A 24,421-nucleotide genomic window follows, 5' to 3' on the forward strand; every position below is an offset into this window, starting at 1 on the left:
CAGAGAGGTATACACATAACCCAAGTGAAAACACCCTCTGGGCTTTATCCCTCTTCACCCCCTGTGAGTAAACAGACTTCAGAATTGGGCCTGTGATATTATGATGACTTGCGAATGCTCATCTGGAAGTCCTGCAGCTTTTTGACACTAAAGTGTTGACCTCTATCTTTGACCTAGATTTGCAGATAACTGTTATATATAGCTCTTCTGTGCACTGCTCTTGGGTCGGATTTTGAATAACCATATAAGAGGTAGAACAGGATCAGTGACAAAAATAATGTTCATTTATAGAGCTCTTCTAGTGAAAGATTTCAGAAGTACCCTAACACAAGTTACTCTTCTAATTTTTCTTAGAAGAAATGGAAATCCCTAGTGACAGCCTAGTCAAAATCATCCAACCAACTAACAACAAAATCAGAAATAGTACCTCCGTAGCTGCACTTCACACCAGGACCTACCTGCTTGGTCCTCTCTATATTCTCATGATAGATGTTCACTCAAAATGAGCAAGAGGATCATGAGCAGTTCACGGTTCTCCACGCGCTTCTTTGCTAAAGCTCTCTAGTGCCCAACAGCAACACGTATGAGTGTATTCATTCAGTGTTGAAGTAATATGGCTCAACTGAGTTAAATTCTGAGGCTTTTAGGCATGATTTTCTTTGTTGTACACTGGAAATTGTCAAGCAATATCTTTGACATTTTATACTGCTGGGTGCAGAGTTCGGTTGGCAGAGCTGGAGCTTTCCTTGGGAAGCCTCTTTTCATATGCTTAAATTTTAATCTGATCTCTAGTAGATGTTAAAAAGATGAGTTTAAACAACAGCAGACCCTCTAACATGCATTACAAGCAAGCTGAAAGAAACAGCTTTCTTCTGGAGAAGAAGGCATGGCAATAAAAGTCCAAGTGATTTAAAGGAGCCGGTTTTGTACAAGTCGCTGTTAACCCCACTTTTCAGTCACACCTCCTTGTCTGGTAGCTGAATTATTCTGATGTTACTGGGAGCAGAATCTGGCCACTGGGTTGCAGTGATTGCTAGGCAAATGTGAAGTGCGTGTGTTTTTTCCCTGGAGCGATTGAGAGTTGCAATAACTCAGCAGGTAATTCAGCCATCCTGAGGGCTTGACCTTATATTTCACATCAGGCTGTAGGTTTTTATTGCAAGTCCAATTTGAATTTTTTGTTGTTCTTATTAATTTGTTAAGAGCCAGCCATGTGTGGGGTGCTAGGAGATGTGAAAGAAAATCTGGACTCAGGCCTGGGAAAGCTTAGCCTTAGGCTTAGCTCTTGTACAGAGCGGGAGCAGCTGGGTTCTTGTACCTGTGTGGGGCTCTGTGGTGTTACGTTGGACTACATTCAGGCACAGGAAGTGGCTCCACATGCTTCTCTTTGAGGAACTGGGACCAAAATAGATCGCTAATATAGGCAAGCTTTGGGAGACTCCAATGATGGTTTGGTTTAAAAAAAGAAAATAAACTGGCTAGTAATTATCTGGGCAGTGTTTTTGTTCTTCCGTTTTGCAAGACTGCCTTGCTGCTTCAGCCCATTCCCAACAGCAGGAACTTGCTGCCTCAGAACCAGCTTCCAGCGAGGCTACTTGTTTCTTTTTCTCTTCTTTTTTTCTTCCCCACCCCTGGGGACGGAAGAATAGCGAGCAGTAAGAAATGATATTGTATACAAGGCTATTACACTTTTGTCTTGGCCTGTTTAATGTCCTTGACACATACCCATTTCACCCAGCGACAGCCAGTATGCAAATTGGCTAAAAGCTCCATTAGGTTGTTCAAGGCTGGGGAAACCCATCTGTCAGTGTCTGTGACACAGCCGGGCAGGAGTCTCACATGGGAATCTGTCCTTGAGATACCCAGGCAGCTGAGTTCCTTCTTGCCTCTAGTGTTCCCAGAATCAAAGGAAATTGTTGTACACTATTCTTCTTGCTGCAGTTTGTATTTTTATTGTTCCTTTTCTCCACTGATTCTTTCTTGGAAAAGCACACACATAAACTGAGATACAACAGGGAAAAATGTTCACTTCTGGAAAAGCAACTGAAAAAAAAAAAGTAAACCAGTATTACGCATATTACTTGTGGGGAAGTAGGAACAGTAGCTATTTGTTGTCCTAAAAGAAGAACAGCTTTATAACTCATTTCTGTATTTGCCTGTGTGATCTGCTGATGACAGGCATGAGGTGGGTATTTAAAAAAGACTTGTTGGGATCAGCTGTGGTTGATATGTTCTCTGTGAGTGGACCAGAAGTGCGTGATAACCTAACAAAATACCAAAGAATGCTCCCATAAAAGGCTTTCATTGAGAAGATTTGAATGTGCAGCCCGGGCCTGAGATTTGCCCCTGCAGAAGCAGAGAAGCAGAGCTCTCCCTGCACACAGGTTGGGGCCAAGCTTGAGCCTTCTTAGCTTGGCATCCCCAGGGAAAAGTTCCTGCAGCAGCACTTACTGTATATCCACTGAGGGAAGCCACTTAACCTGCTTTTTCTGCTGGATGGAGGTAAGGCTAAAGAGTGGCAATTTTGCTGTTTCCTGCTTTCTCTCTGAAATCTCCAGGACCCCCATTGAAATGCTTAGCCAGCAGAGCACATCAGGATGGGTAGCACAGAAGTAGTTGTTAGCCTGTGAGCACTACAGTTAGCAATGTTACAGCATTTTGTAATACAAGACAGTGACAGCAAAATAGTTCAGATTTTCATTGCATTAGAGCAAGAAGACTAGGCATATGTCATCAAAAGTAGAGCCTTTTGAAGTGTGCAAGTTGTGTATTGACAGGCCTTACAAACTCTTGCTTATTTCCTGCTGGTGTCAAGTAAAAGCCCTGAACATAGAGTATCTGGCAAAATAGCTAGTGTAGCTTCAATGCCCAGTGGTGTTCAGATGCATGAGATAATTATAGCCGTCTCCGTAGCAGATGCTCTGTTCTCCAGTTTGGCACTTTCCTCCTTCTGCGTGCAAATAATTTTCTCTACCTAAGCTGATGGCCATTTTGGTGATACAGATATAAGTTTTTCACCAAAAAGTCAGCAATTTGTGTTTTATGGGAATACTTCTATAGCTAAGAGAGTGGTATTTTTCTTTATCATCCCATTGAAGAAGAAGAGCCCTTTTGATACTACCGTATGGAAACTGATAACAGTAGGAGTTAATGTGTTGATATAGCTGGGATCAGAATAAACTTTATCTTTCCAGAAATAAAGTCAGCAAGTCAGCAGTTATCCTTCATATTGCTATGTGCAACTTATCAAATCATGATATATTCTGCTTTTTGTGTTCCAAACCCAGTCTCGTAATATGGAGGTTTTTAGATTAGCAGATTAGTTTAAATTTCAGACGTACCATTTTAGCTCTGTTTTACGTTCCCAATACTTGTTTTTCCTCTTTGTCTCTTGAGGTAACATAGACAATGCTTTAGCATGTAACACCAAGTAAAAAATTTAAAATCAGGGTAAGAGGTGGTATATGCATTTTTCTAGAGGTTAGTTGTGTCTGGATTTACACAAACTTTGCTCACACAGATGAGTGTATTTTCACACTGCCCCAGTTATTTCAGTGCATGTGTGAGTAGCTCAGATTTGCCAAGGGGAGCAGAGGGCTTGCAATCTTGCTCAAATCCATCTCTGCATTTATGTTTTTCTGGCTGTCTGATCAGACTGCCACATCCTAATGGGAGGAAAAGAAAATAATTAAATGTTGGTGAGTTGAACATCTTGCCTCAAAAAGAAGTGGACTCTGCTTCATATGACAGTGAATCAGCCCTTTAAAAAATACCTAAAAATTACAGGATATAAATATTTGGCCTTGCCTATGCAGGGGGTTTCTGTGCATTGGTAAAGCAGAAGATAAATTGGGGTTTTCGTATGCACCCAAGGAAGTTGGATGCCAAAGCCACTGGAAGCAAAGAGCCTGCTTTGTCCTTACAAAAAATTTGGGTTTAATACTGAAGTCCAGTTTGAAGAGCAAGTAGTCCCTCAGGACAAGCTCTTCCTGAGGCTGACCCTATATGCAAGAGGGGTGAGGATGTGCCATAAGGAATGGTGGAAAAGTGCAGAGCCTTTCTCATAGCAGGTCCAGGGCACAAGGGCCACTGCAAAGCATAGGCTGTAACATACTCTAAATGGATGGAGAAAATGATGGGACCATAAAAAGCCCCAAACACCTTAGACTTGCTAAGTTTTTGTGGCCTATTTACGAATGCCTGAGAAATGGATTTTAATTTTAGTCAATACTCACAAGCCCGTCAGTGAAGCAGCACAGGGAACACTGTTCCAAAATAGCTCTAGCAGATGCCACAATAATACAAGTTTTCCCTGCATCTCTCATTTATTTCTTGCTGTGTGCGGTTTCTTACTAAATCTGTTCCCTTGATAAACACAAAGATGTTCTTGCCATTGTATAGAATAGCTAAGTGCAATTGTTACAAACACTAACTAGCTTAACCTTTCGTTGCATAGCTACTGCTGCTGTTAAATATTTCCTTAACTAATAGAGGTGTTTGAAGTGTGTTTTAAAGGGTTTTCTTTTTATATACACAGACAATGGCTATTAAATAATGGCAGCTTGAATGGAAACGATTTTAATAACAACTGGATAAACTGTCAGCTTAGAGAGGGAGACCAGCCATCAGTGGATAACTGCAAGGGAGCTTAGAAAATAGAGGAAAATTAACCTGCTAGCATAAGCAGTGCCACCATATCTTCAGGAAGGATAACGACCTCGCTGCCTCACTTCGCAAGCAACTGTTAACATTGGTACTAGGTGCCAAGAGACTTTCTATTATGCCACCTTTACTTTCCCTGAAGAAAGCTTCTCCTTTCATATCCTTAATTGCATTAAATTCAAAATATGGCAAGTTGATACCGATTTATGAGGCATCATGGTAATCACTTACCAGCCTTGTCACACGACTGGTATTATTGATTTTTACAATGTATTAATTGATACAAAGTGCCAGGCCTACCATCCACATTAATTTCTGAGAGCTTCCACTCCAGTGCAAAGTGATGAATGTGAAGAAGGGATCGTGTGATGCTGCAAGGTGTTGGACTTCAGCTGAGTGATGCCATACTGAGATGCTGGTTGTCTGTGTCTTCTTCTTGACTGGGCACTTCTGTGCATCTCTTCCTAGCATCTCACCGCTGCTTACTGGCCTTGCCTGCCCTGGGTGAGTGTGTTGGTCCTTGTGTAGTAGTGCTGTCCTTTCTTGGTGATGGCAAAAGCATGGCCAAGGCCATGGACCACAACGTTGTGGGAAGGGTGTCTGTCTTTAGAGTGCATGGGATGGAGAACAGAGCTGATCTTGTGTGTTCTTCCCAACTGATGCCACCATATAGCTAATAAATGCAGCTAGGGCATTTCTGAGCCCTTGGCTGCTGAAGGCAAATACTGTGGGCTTAGGCTGGAGAAAGTGTTGAGAGTTTTTTTTATTGGTGGTAGATTTGTCTTTTGTAGTGTATTTAGTTTTTTTGCTTTTGTTTGTTAAGGAAGCTGACTTCATTTGGCAAATCTCTAAAGAGGAGTGGTAGGCTAGGTTCACAGGCAGCAAAAGTCATCTATCTTGGATATTCGAGTAAGATCAACTCCTGCTTATGAAGATGAAAGTGTTTTTTCCTCTCCTGATTTCATTCATGAATGTTGTATATATTTTTTAAAAGCTCTGATAAATAATGAAATATTTCAAGAACCACTTGAAATTTGAAGTCATGGAACTAATCGGAAACAGCCACATAATTTTGTTAGTACTCATGTTAGTAATTTTCAGCACAGCAAAGAAAACCCTGGTGCCTGGATTGTTGACAGGAAAAAAAATAAAAAATCTTACATCCATCTATTGTCTGTGAGCATTTCTTCCTAAATTTTCAACCTCCTTTTTCTTTATTGTTCTGTTTGTAACGAAGCTGGGCCTTAATTTTGTTGCCAGTAGTTTGATGAATGGCTTGAAAGGAATCAATGGCAATGGCCTTGTTTGCTCTTTAGATGTTGTGGCAGGGGAGGGGGTTTTGTGTTTGTTTGGTTTTAATTCCCTTTTGTTGGCATAAACAGTTCTTATTAAACATCAAGGTCAGTTCACAAACTTGGGATGCTGGGTGAGAACTGCTAATCCACCGGCTTTTTTTCTCCTGCTTTTTTTTTTAAGATTTCTTTTAAGTGGGGCTCAACTTTAAACTGTCAGAAATGTTGTGATCAAGTGAGTAGCTGATAAACCTTATTTTCACAAGTAGGCTGCTAGCCTGTGGAGCTGCCCGCTGCCAGGATGACTTCGAGTGAAATGCTGTGGCTAATTTTATAGAAGCTCTGATGGTTTTAAGACCAAAAATAGCGATGTTTGTAATTAGGGATACTAAAATAGAAGCAGTCAGATCCCTGGGGATTTGCAGAAAAATCTCTGCCTCTCCCTACCTCAGGTCTGCTGAAATGCAGTGGCTTCAGCGCAGCCAAGGTGCTGCTTTGGGAATCTGTGGCCAAGCCAGAGCCTTGCTTCAGAGAACATTACCCTTTTCCTCAGCCACAAGCATGCCACTGCGTCAAGAAGAGTAGATGATAGTCGAGCTGAGCTAGAACTGAGCCAGCGAGGTGATGATAAGCTTAGAATCAGGTTGTCAGAGCATTGTGGAAGTTGAATCACATTAGCTATATGCACTCCTGTTGTATGCTATGTAGTGTTATGCAACACTGTGACATATGTCTGTGGTTTTGTGTGTGTGCGAAAGACTGCTCCTGCTTCCCTTAAGCAGGGGAAATAAAGGTCCTAGATGAGTTGATAATTTGTCTGCATTTGGACTGTGGTGCAACATCAGTAGATCTATTCTACCATTTGTTGTGTATGAATTAGCAAATTGGTCTAAACGCTCCAGAGTTTTTGTGTCCTCTGGAAAAGTTTTGAAAAAGAAGGGCTGTTGCTGCTTTACGTGGCTGTTAAGGACAGCACAGCACTTTTTTAGGGGGAAAGAAGAGAAATATGACCTGGTGTTTTATCTTCCAAGTCTGCCATCCAGCCTGCAATCAGCTGCACCTCAGTGGTGCAGGAGGGAGGAATATGGCCCATGAAGGAGTTTTTGATACTCCTGAGTGAAATATAGAATAACAGTTATCAAAGAGACGGATCCACTGAAAGGTTTGTTACCTGTGCAGAAGGGTGCTAGAATAAATAGACATCTGGTAACATACCGGTGCCTGATAAAACAATTTGTCTGTAGCACAGACATAAAGTAATTTGATTAAGGCCAGACTGAGTTGTGAAGGAGCATATTTAGAGGCGGCCATCTTTTTAACTATGCAGAAAGTGACTTGTAACACTAGTAACAGATGATGTATCATGAGGAATTGCTTGTGTAAGTGTCCTTTAATTCTAAACTGTTATGGAGATGAAAGTATTCAGACTTTGCCTGTAGGAACATATTGTATTTCCCTATTTATGTTTGTTTCCTATCATGTGATGAGGTGCAAGGGAAGGTGTTGCTTGCTAATTTTAGCCTTGCAGACTGTCACTGCAGAAATCTGGCAGTTAACGCTTCTGGAGGGTAGTGCTTTAAGGAAAACCATTCTGTGTGCCATCGTACGTGGTGGTGTTGGGAGAGCGGATATTTCAAAGTCTTGATTTCCTGGCTTGTGTTGATGTAGTAGTTAGTTTACTGCAGACTAATTACCAAAGTCTGTAAAAAGCATGAATGAAAAAACTGTTTCTTTGCTGAATAAATGTATGATATTTAGACTGAGAAATGTAATGAATGCACATGTGTGACTTCATAGCTGTGGCTGTATTTTTTAGAGCTATGGTATTAATTGCAGGAATCACTCTGCATATTGACCCTTACCTATACTTGCCTGATTTGCTCTCAGAGCTTGAACAATTCCTGTTCTTCCAGATGCTCTGAGGCATCTTTATGTAGCTGCTGCTGTTTGGAAGCGGGGAGGGAGGGAAAGAGAGGAGGATGCCAGGAGGCCACTTGTGGCTCAGAAACCCTCAGTATACAGCCTGCAAAGGAACTTTTAAACTGTGATCATCCCTGGCAGACCAGTGGATTGTCAAAAGTCTGCTGGTAACAAAGGCACTTCCAGAGGTCTTGAGTGTGGGGAGCCAGAGACAGGGACAGAGAGAGCCAGGCTCTGTTTGGCAGCAGAAAGCTATGGCAGGGTCTCTTGAAGCAAAGCCACATTGCTGCACAGATTCCCTCCTCTGCAGCAGAGTTTTGCCTATTTGGGCTGGTAGGATGACGGAACTGGAATGATAAGTGGACCTCAGTGAAATATATGATAACAGGTTGTTTGCTGTATGGAAAGACTTTTTGCCCTGCAGGAGCTATATTAGCCCTAGATTCAAGAAAGGAAATCTAGTGGCAAGCTATTACAAACAAAATATTAGGCATATGAGAGATGATTTGGGTATTTAACACCACTAGAGTTAAAAGAGTTCTGACTGGGTGGCTGCCCTTCCTCATGTTTTTGAGGATTGTCTGTGTAAGACATGGGGTACAGTATGACAAAGTCTCAGGTAAAATGTTCTGAATGGGAGAATGGTGAAAAAAGAACCACTGCAAAATTTTCCTTGTAAAACAAGAACGGGGGGAAGCAGCACCACTTACTTTTTTTTTGTGGCAGATTTAAAATAAATGGATTTTTTAAAAATGTTTTAATATAATATCAAAGTCTAAAACTGATTCCCACAAAGAGGTTTTTAGAGGGCTAAACTGGTCAGATCGTAGAAGAGGTAGAACATTTGTTATGTGTTAGGTTGATTGTCCACATACAGCTTCTGGTTGGGAAGTCGCAAAGCAGAAGGTGTACTGGGAATCATTACTCTCTGCTTGCATTTCTTATGCCATTTCCCAAAAGACCCGTTATTAGCAACTCCCAAATGTAAAGCACTCTGCTAGGTGGGCTTTTTGTTTTCCCAAATGTGGTGTTTCTTACAAAGTAACTGTCAGCTTCTGTTATTAGACTCTGTTATTTATTTTAAGGTTATGCGGTCAGGAAGTTAGGAAATGTTGGACTTCTTCATGAGCCCATGCAATCTGAATTTGGATCCCATGTGAGTAGTTGTTACCACATGGTAATTTAAATACCTTATCAGAGATGTTCTGCTTTTCACAAGACCCCAGCATTTGCAGAGGTATTTAATGGTAGTTTAGTGCCTTGGGTTGCAAGTAGGATTCAGTCCCTGCAGTGTCCTCAAACACACCTTGGAGACTGGCAATACTGATGCTCATGTCCTTGAATGTACTGTTGCAATTTTAAGATCACTGAAGAAGTTGTTTTTTAAGTTTTCTTGGGCCAAAGTCCCCAAAGTTGAGGTTTAAGTTGTAGTTACCACTTTAGATCTACTGTGTGTGACATTTTATGTCTGAGATTGAGCCTAGATACTCTGACTACCTGGTCTGAGTACACTGCCCTTTGGGAGCTATGCCTTTATATGACTGGGGGAGTCAGACTGCCTTCCCTATTTTAAGAAGAAGGTATTTGTTGTAACTAGGGGTGCATTTAATTTTAAATCTTACCAAAATTGTACTTCGGCTGTCTGATGGCAGCTGGCAGTGGCATTAATTGTGGAACTTTATCATAGAATCATAGAATAGTTAGGGTTGGAAAACACCTTAGGATCATCTAGTTCCAACCCCCCTGCCATGGGCAGGGACACCTCACACTAAACCAGCCTCAGAGATTTATAAATATCTGCCAGTTGATTTTATTTAAAATAACTGAAAACCAGACTGCCTTTAAAATGGTACTGTTTTCTTTTAGACAGTGTTTCCTTAGACTACATCTTCAAAGAAGCTGAGGAATAGGATTTTCAGCATTTCTAATTCCTTTAACCCAAGGATATTGCATGAATGTAAATATTACTGCTGCTGAAATCTGCGTAGAACATTGTTGTTTAATAATGACTTTAGCAAATGAACTAAACTTGAGGTCAAAGCATAGCGAAGGAATAAAGTTCAGATGTGTCAGTTTTAGTAAATCCTTTCTGTGCAGTTGAATTTGATTATAGGATGTATCTGCACCAGCAGAAATCACTTAGTAGGCATTTGTTCTGTAAGTAAACTTGGAGGGTTTTTAACATACATAATGTGTGAGGTGAAGAAGTTTTGTCTTGAGTAATTCTTTCTTATATAGCATTGGATATACTGAATACTAATATTTTGAGACAGGAGAAAATTAACTCTACACCAGGCAAGACCAGCACACCCTTTTCCCTACTCAGTTAGCTGTTCTCGCCAAGTTGGTGTTACATGCAATCTCAGTGAGGGTGTACTTCCTCCTGTCTTCCAGCTTGTTGTGAAGGTGCCATATTGCAGGACTTGCTAAAGTCATGATAAACAACTTCCAGTCCTCTCCCCCAGTTTGTAGAGCTGGTTGTCTCAACACAGAAGACAAATAAGTGGCCAAGTGTTATTTGTCCTAGGTTGTCCATGGTGCCTGCTCTCAGTGCTTGGCCCTCATGTGCTTAGGCACAGCTTCTGTGAGGCTTTTCTCTTTAGTTTTGGCAGGCTGTGGCCAGTCTGCTGTACCCCATATCCTCCCTCTTTTGAAGACAAGTGTAATGTTTGCCTTTATCCAGTCATGAGGAACATTCTGACGGCCTCCAGTTGCCATGGCCTTTCAGAAGTAGGACAGAGCAACCTCTCACTGGCATTGGCTCCTTTGCAGTCATTATTGAGTAGCATGTAACTGGTTTCCTGGAGTACTTTCTAACTTAATACTTCTCTTCTGGGGCAGCATCTCTCACCCCAGACCCTACTACTAGGCAGAGAGACCCAAGAAGACCTTGCCAGTGGATACTGGGGTGAAGAAAGTGCCAAGTGCCTCCATCTGTTTCGTACCCTTTGCCACCAGTCCCCTGCCCTATCCAGCAGTGAGCAAATGTTTTCTTTAGTCCTCCTTTTACTGCCAACATGCCACGGACAACCTTATTGCCCTGGTATTTGTAACCAATACCTGCTCCAGCTGGTAACACCGTGTGTATTTGTTACAATTGATTGTTTTGTTAGAAGTATTGTTGTCACTCTCCCCATTCTGGTTTTGTATGTAAATTATTTTTCATTTTAGACTTGAATTCCTTTTTTTTGCTCAACATCTTGTGCATATGAGTCTATGACAGTGGTATTAAGTGATATTAAGACTTTTAGAATATTTTTTATGTGTCCAATTTGAGATATAAACCTTATTGTTACGTGCTGACATTCTTCAAGCTCTTATTCTAAAGCTTGGTACAATATTTATTAAGGAAATGTATTAAGAAGGTTTTCTTATTTTACTGATCCTGATTTAACATTTGAAATTACTTTAAATACATATTATTTCCAGAGAAAAAAATCAGACTTAAAAAATGAATTGTGACTGAAGAATATTAAAAGGTCAAAAAGCCAGAAACTTAACCAAAGAGACTGGAGGTAGTGTTGCAGCACAGAAAGAAAGTTAAGCTCTTGTGTATCAAGAAATATGTAATTTGGATGAAAAAAACATAATAAATACAGATGAATGTGTTAGAATCTCTTATTTTTTAGAAGAATGTTTTCTGTTTTGTTTCAGGAATTTCAACACATGTATCTTATTTCTCTGAATTCCTATAGCTTGCAACAAGAGTACCTCATTATCCAAATTAGTGTTCTGTTGGATTTTACACAGGTGCATAACAAAGCAGCTGAGTCCCCATGTTGCAAGGCTCCTCACTTCTGAGCATAGTTCAGGTTCTTTGCATTGTTACGCACAGTATGGAAAAAGTCTGTGGCACAAAGCCCAAAATGGTTTAGGCGAAACAACTTCTGCTAAATCTATGTGTTAGCAAGATCCTTGGTTCGTCATCCCACAACAATTAGCAGAAAATAATGATGATTTTAGGGAAATGAGAAAAGAAAGTTGTCATGATGAAATTAAGTTTTTGCTGTTGTTATGAGCCATTCTGTGCATATCGGGGGAAAAAAGAGGGTAGGTTACTTTTGCTGAGCTGTAAGATAGTTTTGTATGGATATTTTGAGTCAACATTTTTGAGTGTGTGAGTCAAATGACATTTGAAAATTTGGACAAGCACAGAAGCACAATCTGTTGCTGAAGAGGAGACCAAGAACTTCTACCTTAGTAAATTTAGACCTCCCCACTCTTCCCCACCATCTCCTGTTAAAGTGCTAAAAACCAGAGATGGTGGAAATATTGAAGGAAGAAGAAGGTATTAGAAGGGAATGGACTTGCTGAATAATACAGGATTACAGTGTAAGAAATTATGGGTCTTATGTCTAACTAGCACCGCAGATTTATGCATATTCAGATTCACTGATTTTGAAGCAAAATGGACATTCTAAAGTTATTTTTACTTTTCGAAGAAGTTCAAGATCTTTATTTACCTTCTAGCAAAAACAGATGTCAGAATATCAGTAGCTGCTAAGAAAGAGTTGTCATCTTCTAGTGACTTCAAGTACTACAAAATTTAGAAGGAGACTTTCATCATTTAGTAGTCCTGTGGGCATTCCCAGGACCTCTAGTCACAACAGCAAAGTTCACAGTTGGCAGTAGCTGCTGTGGCATTTAGTTACACACATGGTCCAATAATCTCAGTCTGCATTTGGTATGAATATGGGATGTATCTTGAGGGTTTATAGCTCAGGCTGCAATTCATCCTAAGGCAGAGACGATTTTCTAATAAGAGTATGAATGGAAACAAAAATAGAGTGTTATTGCATATATACAAAAAGACAGGAGTGTTGGGGGTTTTGCACACTCACAGCATGCTTAAATTAATCCTCAAAACCAATATCATTTACAGAAATTGAACTTTAAGGAAATAAAATAGAATTGCCTGTAAATAAAGTGAGTGTAATTCTGCAAATTCAAAAAATAAACAGGTTCTCTATTTTTGCATTGATTATTTAGTTTTAGTGAATTTTGCCTCAAGTGGATTTGATTGATGTCTGGAAGAAAATTTAAATGTAAATTGTAGTAGATGCTTGTTAAATCAAAGGAAATTAAATAGCATTTCCCACACTACCTCCCATTTCTGCCACATGAAATCTGGAGGAAATGGAGGTTTTATAAGGGCCCAGAGTCTACAGTAGAGTGTGTTTATCTGTATTCAACTTCCTTAGCATATGAGTTTGAGCACATAGTGACACTAGCTGAAAATGTAAGTGCTTAAATCCCAAAATATATCATGGCAAATCTTGCTCACCTTCCCAGGTACTTAATGTTTTGTGTGTTCCATGGTTGTTGGTAATGTTCGGCTCAAAACTGCCTTTGGCCTGACAAAGGTCTGTAATTCACCTCATTACCAAGTTCCTTCAGAGTCTTGCAGAGACCCATTCCTTCACCTCACTCTTTATGTGGGACCAAACAGTGTCCTAGTTCATTTATAATGGTGACTTTGATTATAACATTCACTCTCTTACACAGACAACTTGTTTTAAGAATGTAGAGAAGTACCTGGAATGGGATAGAGAGGTTCTTAACATGGGGTTTCAGACCCAGCTGCCTGTTATGAGCCCTACGCATGGCCACCCCAGCTTCCCTGTGCCCCTTAGCTTTTCATGGTACAGTGCTCGGGACTGTCAGAAGTGTGAAGGTGCTCAGCATTACCTTGGCCAACTACATCCGTAGGCTGATTTCTAAGTCCTAACTGCTACCATTAGATTCTTATCCCTGCTGTATCAGCTTACTGTTGAAAGGCTTTCTAGGTGTCCTTTAAATGACATTACGTACATCGGTCTTAAGAGGTTGATTATCTCCTTCCTAGTTCAGTATGAACTGTAATGACTTTTTATGGACAATTTTTTAAAAAGTATTTGCTATCATGTACTTGTTAGAGGAGTTTGTACCAAAAGCAAGAATGTAGAGAGGTTTGTGGCGGCTTATATCTTCTGTGGGCATCCTCTGGCCCCCAGCCTGGGAGCAGTGCATTGCTGTAGCCCAAGGAGTCTCAAAGAAAACAGGAACTCCTGCTATTGTGGAATGCCCCAAATTCTGTCCTGATGGTGTCACACTGTTATCTTTGGGACAGACCTTTCCCAGATTCTGTGTTCTGTGGATTCCTTTGGCTACAGGATGGGAGGCACAACTCATCTTTATATAGAACTGGGTGGAGGGGGCAGAGATTCCCCATAAACATCTACAAAAGTTTATTGTGATAACACTGGATGATGATGGGAGCTGTTCCTGGGGAGCTCTGCCACCCCTGATCCTCCATCCCATCAATGGTTATGCCGACAGTGGCAGACTTCCTGCTTCATTCTTCCATAAGAAAGACAAACTGAGGAAACTTGGGCTGGATTTTGAAAAACCTTTTTGGTTGGGCTTTACTTTTGCAAAATGAAAACACATCTGGTTTTGATCTCTGCTTCTCAAATCCTCACGTGGAAAGGAAAGAGATGATACTGATGTTTTGGCTTTTTTTCCTGTGCTTTAAGTTCAGTTTTATGTGATGGGCTTTTACTCTAAGGTCCTTGCACCAGTGTTGATGCTGTGGTACGTGTGGACTGTGTGAAGAAAAGATACACAAGGAAGCATGTGCCTCCTGCATCTCATTTCCAAGATACTTTTAGTCTGCCACATGTAAACAAATACCCAGAGAGTACATGTAGTTTCTCAGAAACAGAAACGTTTGTTTTCATAAATGTTTGAAAAGTTAATTATCAAAAGCTAAGTATGCCTTTTAAACTGCATTTTTATTCTTAACCTTCACATGGACTGAGAACTCGTCACTGTAGCCCCAAAACTGGCTATATGGAAATGTAAACACAAACAATAATTTCTTCTTAAATTTGTAGTTTCTCCCCCTTTTTTTTACCACAAGGTCGTTGTATCACAGGCAATAATTGCTGTCGTATTTTGATCTGTGCTCTAAAATATTCTTATTAGGGAATTGCAATGTGTTATCATCCCAATTGCCCAGATTTAGAGTCTTTAAGATCTAGATTCTGTTCATATTTAGTCTCAGTACATCAATAAAATATGCTGGATTGGATAATGAAGCAATAACACTAATTTATGTCAGATAATATAGGGTATTGTTTGCGAGTTTGCCAAACTGCCAAAATACTTTATAGAAAAAATTCTTCTCCCTTTCTGAGAAATAATGCCACAGGAATGATCTGTCATGGGAGCCTCCTGCCATCAAATAAATGGGAGGACACAAGACTGAAGGTTATTTTCTGTTATGGAAAATATTTGGTGACACAGCTTGCATTCCTAGTCTTTGGCTTTTTAGTGCTAAGGTCTAAACTGTTACCCTCCTGTCTGGATGTGAGAAGCCCTAAATTCAGGGAAGCTACCATAGTTTAGTCCAGAATGGCAGGCAGTCCACAGATAAATGGAATATTGCTTATGAGGGATAAGTAGTTTTATCTTTAGTTTAGCAACGTGGGGGGGGAGAGGGTGAAGGGCTGAAGTTGGCAGCTTGTATTTATTTAGTGACCTAAACCTAGTGGGACAGCAATGGCCGAGACATTCTCAGTCTGCAGACAATGTTCTTTATCTCTGCCCTGTTCCCTTGTCTTGGATTGGGTTTTGCTGGGGCCTGTTCATCCTCAGACAAGATGATCATCAGTCTCCCCTGTTGATATGTACTCTAATCCACTTTATTATTTAAGCTTAATTGTACTTCAAAATAAGCCGCTTTCCACCTGACCAATTTACTTTTCAAGTCTCCTATTAGTAATGGTGGGAAATGGAGTGATGTATAGTTTGATGTATTTCAGTCTGTCTTAGAACATATTGTGATCAGTGAGAAAATTTCCAGGCTTCTTGTGTCTGTCACCCTGGGTAATGATTGCTAAGCTTTCAGTGCTCTTAAAGATAGCCAAGAAGAGCAAATTGCTTTTGTTTGGTTGTTGCTTTGGTTTTCATGCAAAAACCTGTATAAAATGAGACCTACTTTGCAGGTACTGTCCAATAAAGGACTTCATCCTCTTCCTGTGGATGCCTTGCTTCCTATATATTGTCTACTTGTAAGTGTTTATAAAATGCTAAAAGCTGGACAGTCATGATTTGGAAGAGAAGTATTTTAGAACAAAGCAAATTGAGCCAAATTTTGCCTGAGCTTCTGCTTTATGGACCTATAGTGCTTTGTGCCAGGTTCAAGGGAACTGTAAGCTCCAGGAGCATTTAGTCTAATCCCAATAGCTTTGTCTGTGAAACAAAGATCTCAAAGTATCTACTAACCTGTCTGACTGTTGAATAACTAACATGCCTATTGAAAGACTAATTTTTTGTGTGTTTTTTTTTTTATTGTAATTTTTCACAAGTGATTGTTAAGCAGAACACAATTACAACTTTTTCCTGTGGACTAAAGATATTGTTTGGAATAGAATGAAAAAAACCCACCGTAATTCAATGTATACAAGAAGCGTGAGCAAGATAGCACAGTGACTGAATAATTCCGAGTTTGTTTTTAAATAAAATAAAAATAATTATTTTTATTTAGAAACCTAATTGGATTGGAATTTTATTTAAGCTTTAAGATGGTTTCATTCATTCAGTTTGGCTACAGGGTAGCTAAATAATTTTATGCAGGAAAAATTTTTACCTGCAAAAGAATTAGGGATGACTTTAGTTGTTAACTTACACTTTAATAATGTTTTCCTCATCTTATAATAATGTAATATTGCAGTCCTCAGTAACATCTTTCATCCAGTAATCACATAGCATCTTATAAGCTTTGAAAAGATAAGGAAGAATCATGACAGACTGGTAAACTGGGACATAAGGAATCGGTGATGTAGTGGCAGTACAGAGAGCTTAACTCAGCAGCTCTGACTCACCAGCCTTGTATCCAGCAAATCACATTTTAAAGGCCTTGCAGGGGATTCAGAGAAATCAAAATCCTCTTGAGGTGTGTTCTGGTTTCTTTGATTGAAGGAACTATGATAGAACAGACTTTGAAGCTTACTGTCTGTCTTCATCTTCTGAATTTACTTGCATTTCACATGCCATTCTTTTCCAAATGGAAAACATTGCCAAGTGGTGGGATGTATGTACTTCTATGGAAACAGTTCAGTAAGCTTTGCCACTGTGCAGAGGGGTTAGAAAATGTGCACTATTATATCTGTGTGTTTTCTGTTGGGTGTCTAAGGAAGAACTTGAGTACATGGGGAAGTGTCCAAGAGGAGCTGTCTTCCAGGTCTTCATTGGCTAGATGGGACCTAGACAACAGTCATAGGTCAATTCCGCAAGAACAATGAATGCCCTACAAACTCAGAAAGAAAATTATGCCTTGAGCTCCCTTGATCGCAACATTTCTAAAATACAAGAGTTTTGTGTGTGGCACATTTCAGTGCTCATCTTTTATCCACTTCTCTGTTCCACCTGGCTATGGGAGAGAAATACAGCTTACCTTTTGGTGCTACTCCTCACTGAGGGAGCCAGCCAAAGGCAGTAGAGTTGCTTCTGTCTAACTCTTCTTATTATATTTGCCCTAACTCTCTGTGTTCTCTTCAACTGTGATTGTCTTTTGCTTAGTATGAGGTTTTCTGTTCAGTCAGCTCAAATGCCCATCAACGGGCTGTTAAGTTGGTGGCATCCTCTCATCATTACTATAATTGGCCAGTAAGAACCCTCCACTCAAAAATTACTCCTTTCTACAGTAGGGTGTAAAGAGAGCTGTGTTTTGCTAGTGTGAGCGGTAAACTGATATTTGCACAATTTATTTATATTTACTTTGCCTTATTTTATTCTCTCAATCAGGAGCTAAGGGAGTTCTGTGGCAATTGGGCTCTAAGTGAGATGAATGTAGCAGCTGGAAAACACTCAATTAAGAGTGAAATGGATAGTGTGTGTTCACAATTGCTTAAATAACACAGGTTTTAAGGCAGGTCTGTGCGTTATGCAAATTTTTTTTAAATACAAATTATGTACTATGATAGGAAAAGTCAGTGCGTCGGTGTTAATGGGGAATCTTTCCAAGATCTTTCTTTCAAGTGGAGTAGAGTACAAATTTGGGATAGTCAAAGGTGAATACAAACAAATTGGCTAGTCTGCTAGCATAGCTGTCCAGCTGCATGCTAGGCTCTGAGGCCACTCCAAAACCACAAGCCCGACTGCCTCAGATGCCTGCCAAGGAGCCAGCTGCTGCTAATAAAGCAGACTCTGCAACTTGGCATCTGGGACCTGTGACTCCCATCCAAAAGGAATTGTATGTGAAAAATAGTTGAAATTTGTCTTTTTTAAGTAGTGTTTTGCTTTGGAAGAGAAATGCTTTAGACTAAACTTGCAACAAGTGAAAAACTACGTAAGAGGACTGTGGTTGCCATGGGAAGATAAATACCATTCTTGAGAAAGGAGATTGGATGTTGGAAAGGAGGAGGGATGTTAATTTAGTAACCAAGAGGCTTCTGGTTCAGCATTTCTGGCTTATTTAGTAAGAAAGACCAAGGTATCTCATTATTCATGCTTAGCTGTGTGCGCTTGTGTGGGACACTTTGCTTCAGAAAGCTCAGTGGTAGGGTTTAAGCACAAGAGTGTGTTCATGAGGCTGGATAAGAATTAAGCACATTAATTTCTTGCTTTTAAATAATAAAAGAGAAATTTCATTCATTTTTTGCAGATGAAAACAAATCCTATTAGCCAGCCATGCTAAATTAATAAGCTGCTTGGAATGATCTACTAAACATTTCATTCCCCACATACTCCCCTCTGAATAATGAAGCATGAGAACTGGAAAATGGGTTGGTTGCATTGGTTATTTGAAAAGTTAATGGCCAAGCCAGCTCTGAATTCCAGCTTCCTTTTGAAGTAAAACTTATAGATTTTACCTAATGCTCTTTTTCTAACACTGCAGGTCCTGTGCTTGGCTGTGTTGGCAAAATGTCTTTCCCATATTTCTACAGCTGGTGTCAGGGTGTTTTGAGCCACTCTGGAAAGCAGTGTTCCTCACAGCTCTTGTGGCAGAGAAGTTAAGCGCTTTGGCCCCAGACACGGAGGGGGCCAACAGCAGAACAAGGCACAAATTCCCCGCTGTAAGGTGCGCACACAGCTTCCCAAACAATGCCCCACTTTGGCATCGTCCAGGATCCTGTAGCAAGTGGTCCATATCTGGGATCATCATTAGGTTGCCATTCATTTCTTTCACTCCAGTTATCACGCGGAGATTAATGAACCAGACCTTTTGCTCATTTGGAGACAAATCGCATACTTCTGCCACCAGTCATACACTCATCGGCTCAGGAAACAAGAATTCAAAGCTTTCTTCTGACCCGAAGCTTTTAGTCTGGCAACTGACCAGAAGATGTCATCAGCCCTAGTACAGGCAATTTTGTAGTCTTCTTGGTGTATTAAATATGCATGGCAATTATTCTGGGCTGCAGTGGCTGAGATTTATTAGTGAAGAGGGTTTGGAGTACAGTTTGGAGTTTCCAGTCTAAGGAGATCAGCATCCTCCAAAGTGGAATGTGTCTGCCTCTGTACCCACCCTTAAAGCATCTCCCAGGATGCTGTCATGAACCTGGGCATCTGTGTGTGTGTATAGTCTTAGCAGGTCTTGCTTCAGAGACCACTTATCCCATGGCCTAATTCTCTGGGTGTACCGAGGACTGTCTTTTTATAGCTGTGGCCTTAAAATCAGTGCAAATGTAATTCATGTTCGTTTCTAGGTCCCCTTTCAGCTGGCCGAGAGGGATAAAATGTCTTAAGCTTAAATTAGAATTAGGCCCCCAATGCTTTCCTCTGTGTGAGGATAAAGATCTTATAATAGAATGAAAATTGCTTTTTGTGTTTCAAAGGTATATTTCCACCTTTTTTTTCTTGCTTATTAGGTTGGTGTGACAGTAGGCCGTTTACTCATTTTCCCTTCCTAAGACATATCTAGTTATAATAATTAATAGTTAAGGCACATAGCACTTTATTGGCTTACAGAAAATTCTGTCTTTGCTTTACACCATTTATGTGCATTCAGTGTGTATGGTAAACGTGGAGTTGTGGGGTAAAGCAGTAAGGATGTCATATTGAGGTTATTTATATTTTACCTTACCAATAAGCAAAATGTGTGAGATTACCACAGGATATTTCCTGAATTCCTAGTATACTAAAGCCAAACATATGCTGTATGCAGTCACATCTACTTTTACCATGGCTGTGGAGTGCCCAGAGATTTAAATACGCTTTCAGCCAGGATGTTTTAAGATGCCCATGTCTATGTATTTGTTGGAGGTTACTGTTGCCTGCAGTTTTGCCTATGCCAAGGCTGTAGTGTGGAGCTGATTTCCAGAACATGCCCATAGAATTGGAGCTCAGTCAAGATGGTTCCCTGTGCCTGGTACCTGGGACTGCTGCTTCAGCAGTCTATTTCTGGGAATGACATTGAAGCTTGGGCGGGTGAGGATTACCCACTGATAAAATGCGTGTACAGAGAAATATGATCCGTATGCATTAAGTGCTTTTGATTGTCAGCAAAAGTATCTACACAGATACTTGGGGAAGGAAGCTTGTTGCCCTGTCTCCTTTACTCTAGGTGAGAGCTAATGTCATTACTTGTTAGTGTTGCCATTGCACTATCTGTGAAACTATTTTTTCCTTTTAATGGTTCCTACTTGAGTCACATTACAAGCAGGCAGAGAAATTCTGATGTCCCAACATCTGATTGTGTGTTCCAGCTCTCTTGGTTTAAATAGGAGAAACTGGGAAGCAGGAAAGAGAAGGCAGCAGGAAAGGCATCAGTGCAAGTGTGGTACTTTATGTATTTAATCAAAGCCTCTCAGCTTCAATTATCACTGATGCTCCCCTTATGTTCTCCAACTTTTTTTGATTCTTCTAAGTGAAGGGACTTATTTGAAAGAGGTAAAAATGTCCATCTACTGAGGCTCTGATTTTGTGTGGGCATAATTATAAGCACTAAAGTAGGGCCGCTGAAAGTAAAGGGGCAGTTGATTAGTGTGCTCAAAATTACTCACAGACTTAAATATTTTTCTCTCTTCAAGGCTTAAATGCAGAACAAGCCTATTAGGAGTTACTGAAGTGCCATTGCTACTACTATAATGAAAATTGCAGATGTTTTGCTTTTATTAGTCCATTAGCACATCATGGTTAACTTAGCATTGGCCCAATATTTACCTGCTGTTGTAACCATGCATACTGCTAGCAGAGTACACTGATCAGCTTGTGAAAACAGGATTTCCCAAGTCTCGGCAGGCTGCTGTGTTCCTGGAGCTCTGCCTCCAGTTCCCTCACTGCCCAGCCGGAACCTTGGCCCACAGCAATCCTTAGCTTCCCCAACTTCTCTCTTAAGATCTCAGCTTTCCTGCATAGGTCACAGTGGTGGCAGGACATGGCCTTCTCCTTCCAACCACTCCTCTGTTCTCCTGACAGGCACTCTGTGCTGCAAGTAAATACTTTGATGGTCAGAGAGTGAGGGATGGTTGCAGCAGCTTAAATTCCCTGTTGTGCCAGATCAGAGGCACTTAAGTAATTTATATAGCATGCGTGTGTCTACTTTCACAGCATGTATTTACCAGGGAGTTAGGAGAGAATGATGGTTTCCCTGTGAGAATTCCTCCCTTTTTAAGTGGTGTTTCTCAGTTGTTGTGTGTGCTTTGTAGTTGTTCAGAAGTGGTAAGGTTTTGAGGGCAGGAGGTCTTAGCTGGATCATCTTTTCCAACCCCTTTTTCTCTATTGTGAAAGTCACCTGTAAAGACAGAGTCATTTCACGCTGTTTGGATGGGCTTTTTTATCCCTCACTCAGTCTAGCCAAGACTCTGCCACCTGACTGTGCATGTACTGGACACTCCTCATGTTTAGAAAAGACTAACTAGGCTTCTGGCATCAGCTTCTATACCTTTGGCTAGATATTCTTATTTGTGTCTTAGAGTATTCTTAAAGTACATTGTTAATCTTCCTTTAATACTAGTCACTCCTGAGTATCTGTTATTTCCGAGCTTTATTTTGTGATCTAGATAAAATAGGCTCATAAATTAGCTACTTTGACTCAAGGTGTTTTCAAAAGAGGTAACATAATTCACTTCATAGTCATGGCTAAACCCCAAATCTCAGCCCCGTTGGCATTTTGAAGGGCGTTCCTGGGTCCGGGTGGGTGCACACGCTGTAAGAGTGGGCAGCCTGAGGCAATCAGGACAAGCATGCCCTCAGTACACAACTCTGGAATTACCTGCATAAAGCACATGAGTCCACCCCATGCTTTTGTTTTCCAGTAACAGCCGCTTTGTTTTGTTCTGTTTCCAGCAGTCCTATGCACCAGCTCCCCACCCCATGGCTCCTCCCAGCCCCAGCACAAACAGCAGCAACAACAGCAGCAACAACAGCAGTGGAGAGCAGTTGAGTAAAACCAACCTGTACATTCGAGGCCTTCCACCCGGCACCACTGATCAGGACCTTATCAAGCTGTGCCAGCCGTAAGTGCACTTAATATACTCTGTGTCTTTGGGTAGGAAATTGTCAAAGCTGGCCTTTCAGTTTACACTTACGATGTCCACAAAAAGACATCAGAAGCCTTCTGCACTTGAAGGCCAAGTGTTATTCCTTAGTTTGAACAGCTAATTAATGTCTGTTGGAAAATCTGGTAATGAACTTTAGGGGATAGAGACATGAGGGCCTTCACATTGACTTCTGTGTATTTTAATGTATGGGGTTTATTTCTTATGTTAAAAGAAGGATTTGCACGGCAAGAAAACCTTCCTAATGCCAGATTTTAGTTACAGTGATCTGTGAATCACAGCCTGGTGTACAGCAAAACATGGGTGGTCCCACTTTAGTTATTTGTCACATCTTGTGATTGCTGTGTCACACATTGCTGGGCTCAAAGTCTGAGAAGTATGAAACCCACTGAGGGTGGCCTGGTGACTATCTAGTTAACATATAATTATCTGCAGTTCCACTAAAAAATGGTGGTGTAGAAAGTAGCACTGTTTATCTTGAGTCATGTTTGCATATTGTGCTGAAAAATGTCAGTTTTATTGTGTTTTATTCCTGTTGAAACCGGAGAGGCAACAGAAAGGAGCTCTTTGCTCCTCATGCGTCATCAAAAGAACTGTTTTCTAAAATGTTGCATCCTCTTACCCCTCCTCACTTGACTGAATGTAGTGGGTAATGAGAGTAGAAATGAGAACCTGAGTGGATTTCCAAAGTCTAGATTATTCATGTGGTTTTTGGTGGACTTGGCAGATGTGATGTAATGATTAGACTTGATGATCTTAAGGGTCTTTTCCAATCTAGTGGGTTCTATGATGAGGGAGTGGAATAATCCAGTTTGAGATTGCAAGCTAAGATCACCTGGGTGGAATTTAGGATAACATTATTTTTTGTGTTGCAATAAAAATATGGAGAGATTTGAAAAATAAAAATCCATTCTTGTTATGATGCAGAACTATAATGCTTTGCCACAGTATTGTCTGTTGCAAAAGACAACAGTATCTCTGGTATCTTTCATCACAAATCAGCCTTTCAAATAGATTGCAAATAAGTTAAATAAATGAAATTTGGTAAAGCAAGGAGCAGTCTGGGGTTGATCTAATGGCTTGAATCGAAATATTGCTTTGAATCTTTTTGTAGGAGTAACAATTTAATGGTATGTTACAATTTTATGTGATTCTGTCTTTCCTGATTTTGACCAAACACGCTGAAAGACTTCCCTAAGTATGCTTTATGTGGACATGGCTGGCTAGGATTGGAACTAGCCATCTTACTGCAGTTGATATCTGAACTTTAACAGAATTGTGTGAGCTTGAATCTCTTCCCTGTGACTTTCTCCTATTAAAGCTGCTACAGGTAAATGGGCAAACTGCTCACAGGAGTATAGCATGCTGGTGGTTTTTCATATTTCATGGAAGCTGAATTGCTGATATACCTGTCTGACATTTGTACAAGCTGTATTCATTGACACTTCCTGCTTGTGACAGCCACAGATAATCCCTGTTTAAGGGCCAGATCCTCAGTAGGTATAAATTGAATCTTGTCTGCTGATGTTCAGAAAGCTATTTTGCCATATGCCTTGTTACAGTCTGACCCTGTCCAAGTTCAGACAAATACTTTCAACCAATAAGGAATGAACTAACTATTCCTAGAAGAGCCTCATGGCTTTGGTGCTTAGTGCTGCAGTCATGATGTGAGGCTCTGGTATGAGCAGGGCTACTTGAATCACAAAGTTCAGACCCCTTACATATCCCCCTGTGTATGGGAAGTGCACATTTGAGTATCTGAGAGCTTCCTTTCAGCACTGTGGCGAAATTTTTAATGCACTCTACTAAACTTAATCTGCTCTGTGATTAGAGGCCTTTGTCTAGGTATCATGGAGTTCCTGTGTGAACAGATGCTCTTTAGGAAAAAATGCTGACATTCATTTTGCTGATTTTTCTGTCCTTTGTCTGTATGGAAGTGAGGAGAAACCAGATCGTTGTTCTGTCTTTTTTTCAGAATATTAGAGGTATTTGTCAAAGCAAAAGGAAAGATGGTATAGGAAAACTTACGTATCTGAAAAGACAAAAATTTATCATGGCAAC

At 40.5% G+C, this 24,421-nt stretch overlaps 1 protein-coding gene across 15 annotated transcripts in view; it reads left to right on the forward strand.

Moving 5' to 3' along the window:
- RBMS3 (RNA binding motif single stranded interacting protein 3) overlaps positions 1-24,421 on the forward strand; it is a 721,711-nt gene that overhangs the window by 345,479 nt on the left and 351,811 nt on the right. For 12 of the 15 annotated variants that reach the window (XM_065666137.1, XM_065666135.1, XM_065666138.1 and 9 more), the window contains one exon: positions 22,149-22,318. In XM_065666137.1, coding sequence (XP_065522209.1) covers positions 22,149-22,318 — 170 coding nt within the window. The remainder of the gene's footprint in view (positions 1-22,148; positions 22,319-24,421) is intronic. The other 3 variants (XM_065666136.1, XM_065666148.1, XM_065666150.1) reach the window with 1 other exon arrangement.

Source organism: Lathamus discolor, chromosome 2 (genome assembly GCF_037157495.1).
Source record: "Lathamus discolor isolate bLatDis1 chromosome 2, bLatDis1.hap1, whole genome shotgun sequence".
NCBI classification, from domain to species: domain Eukaryota; kingdom Metazoa; phylum Chordata; class Aves; order Psittaciformes; family Psittacidae; genus Lathamus; species Lathamus discolor.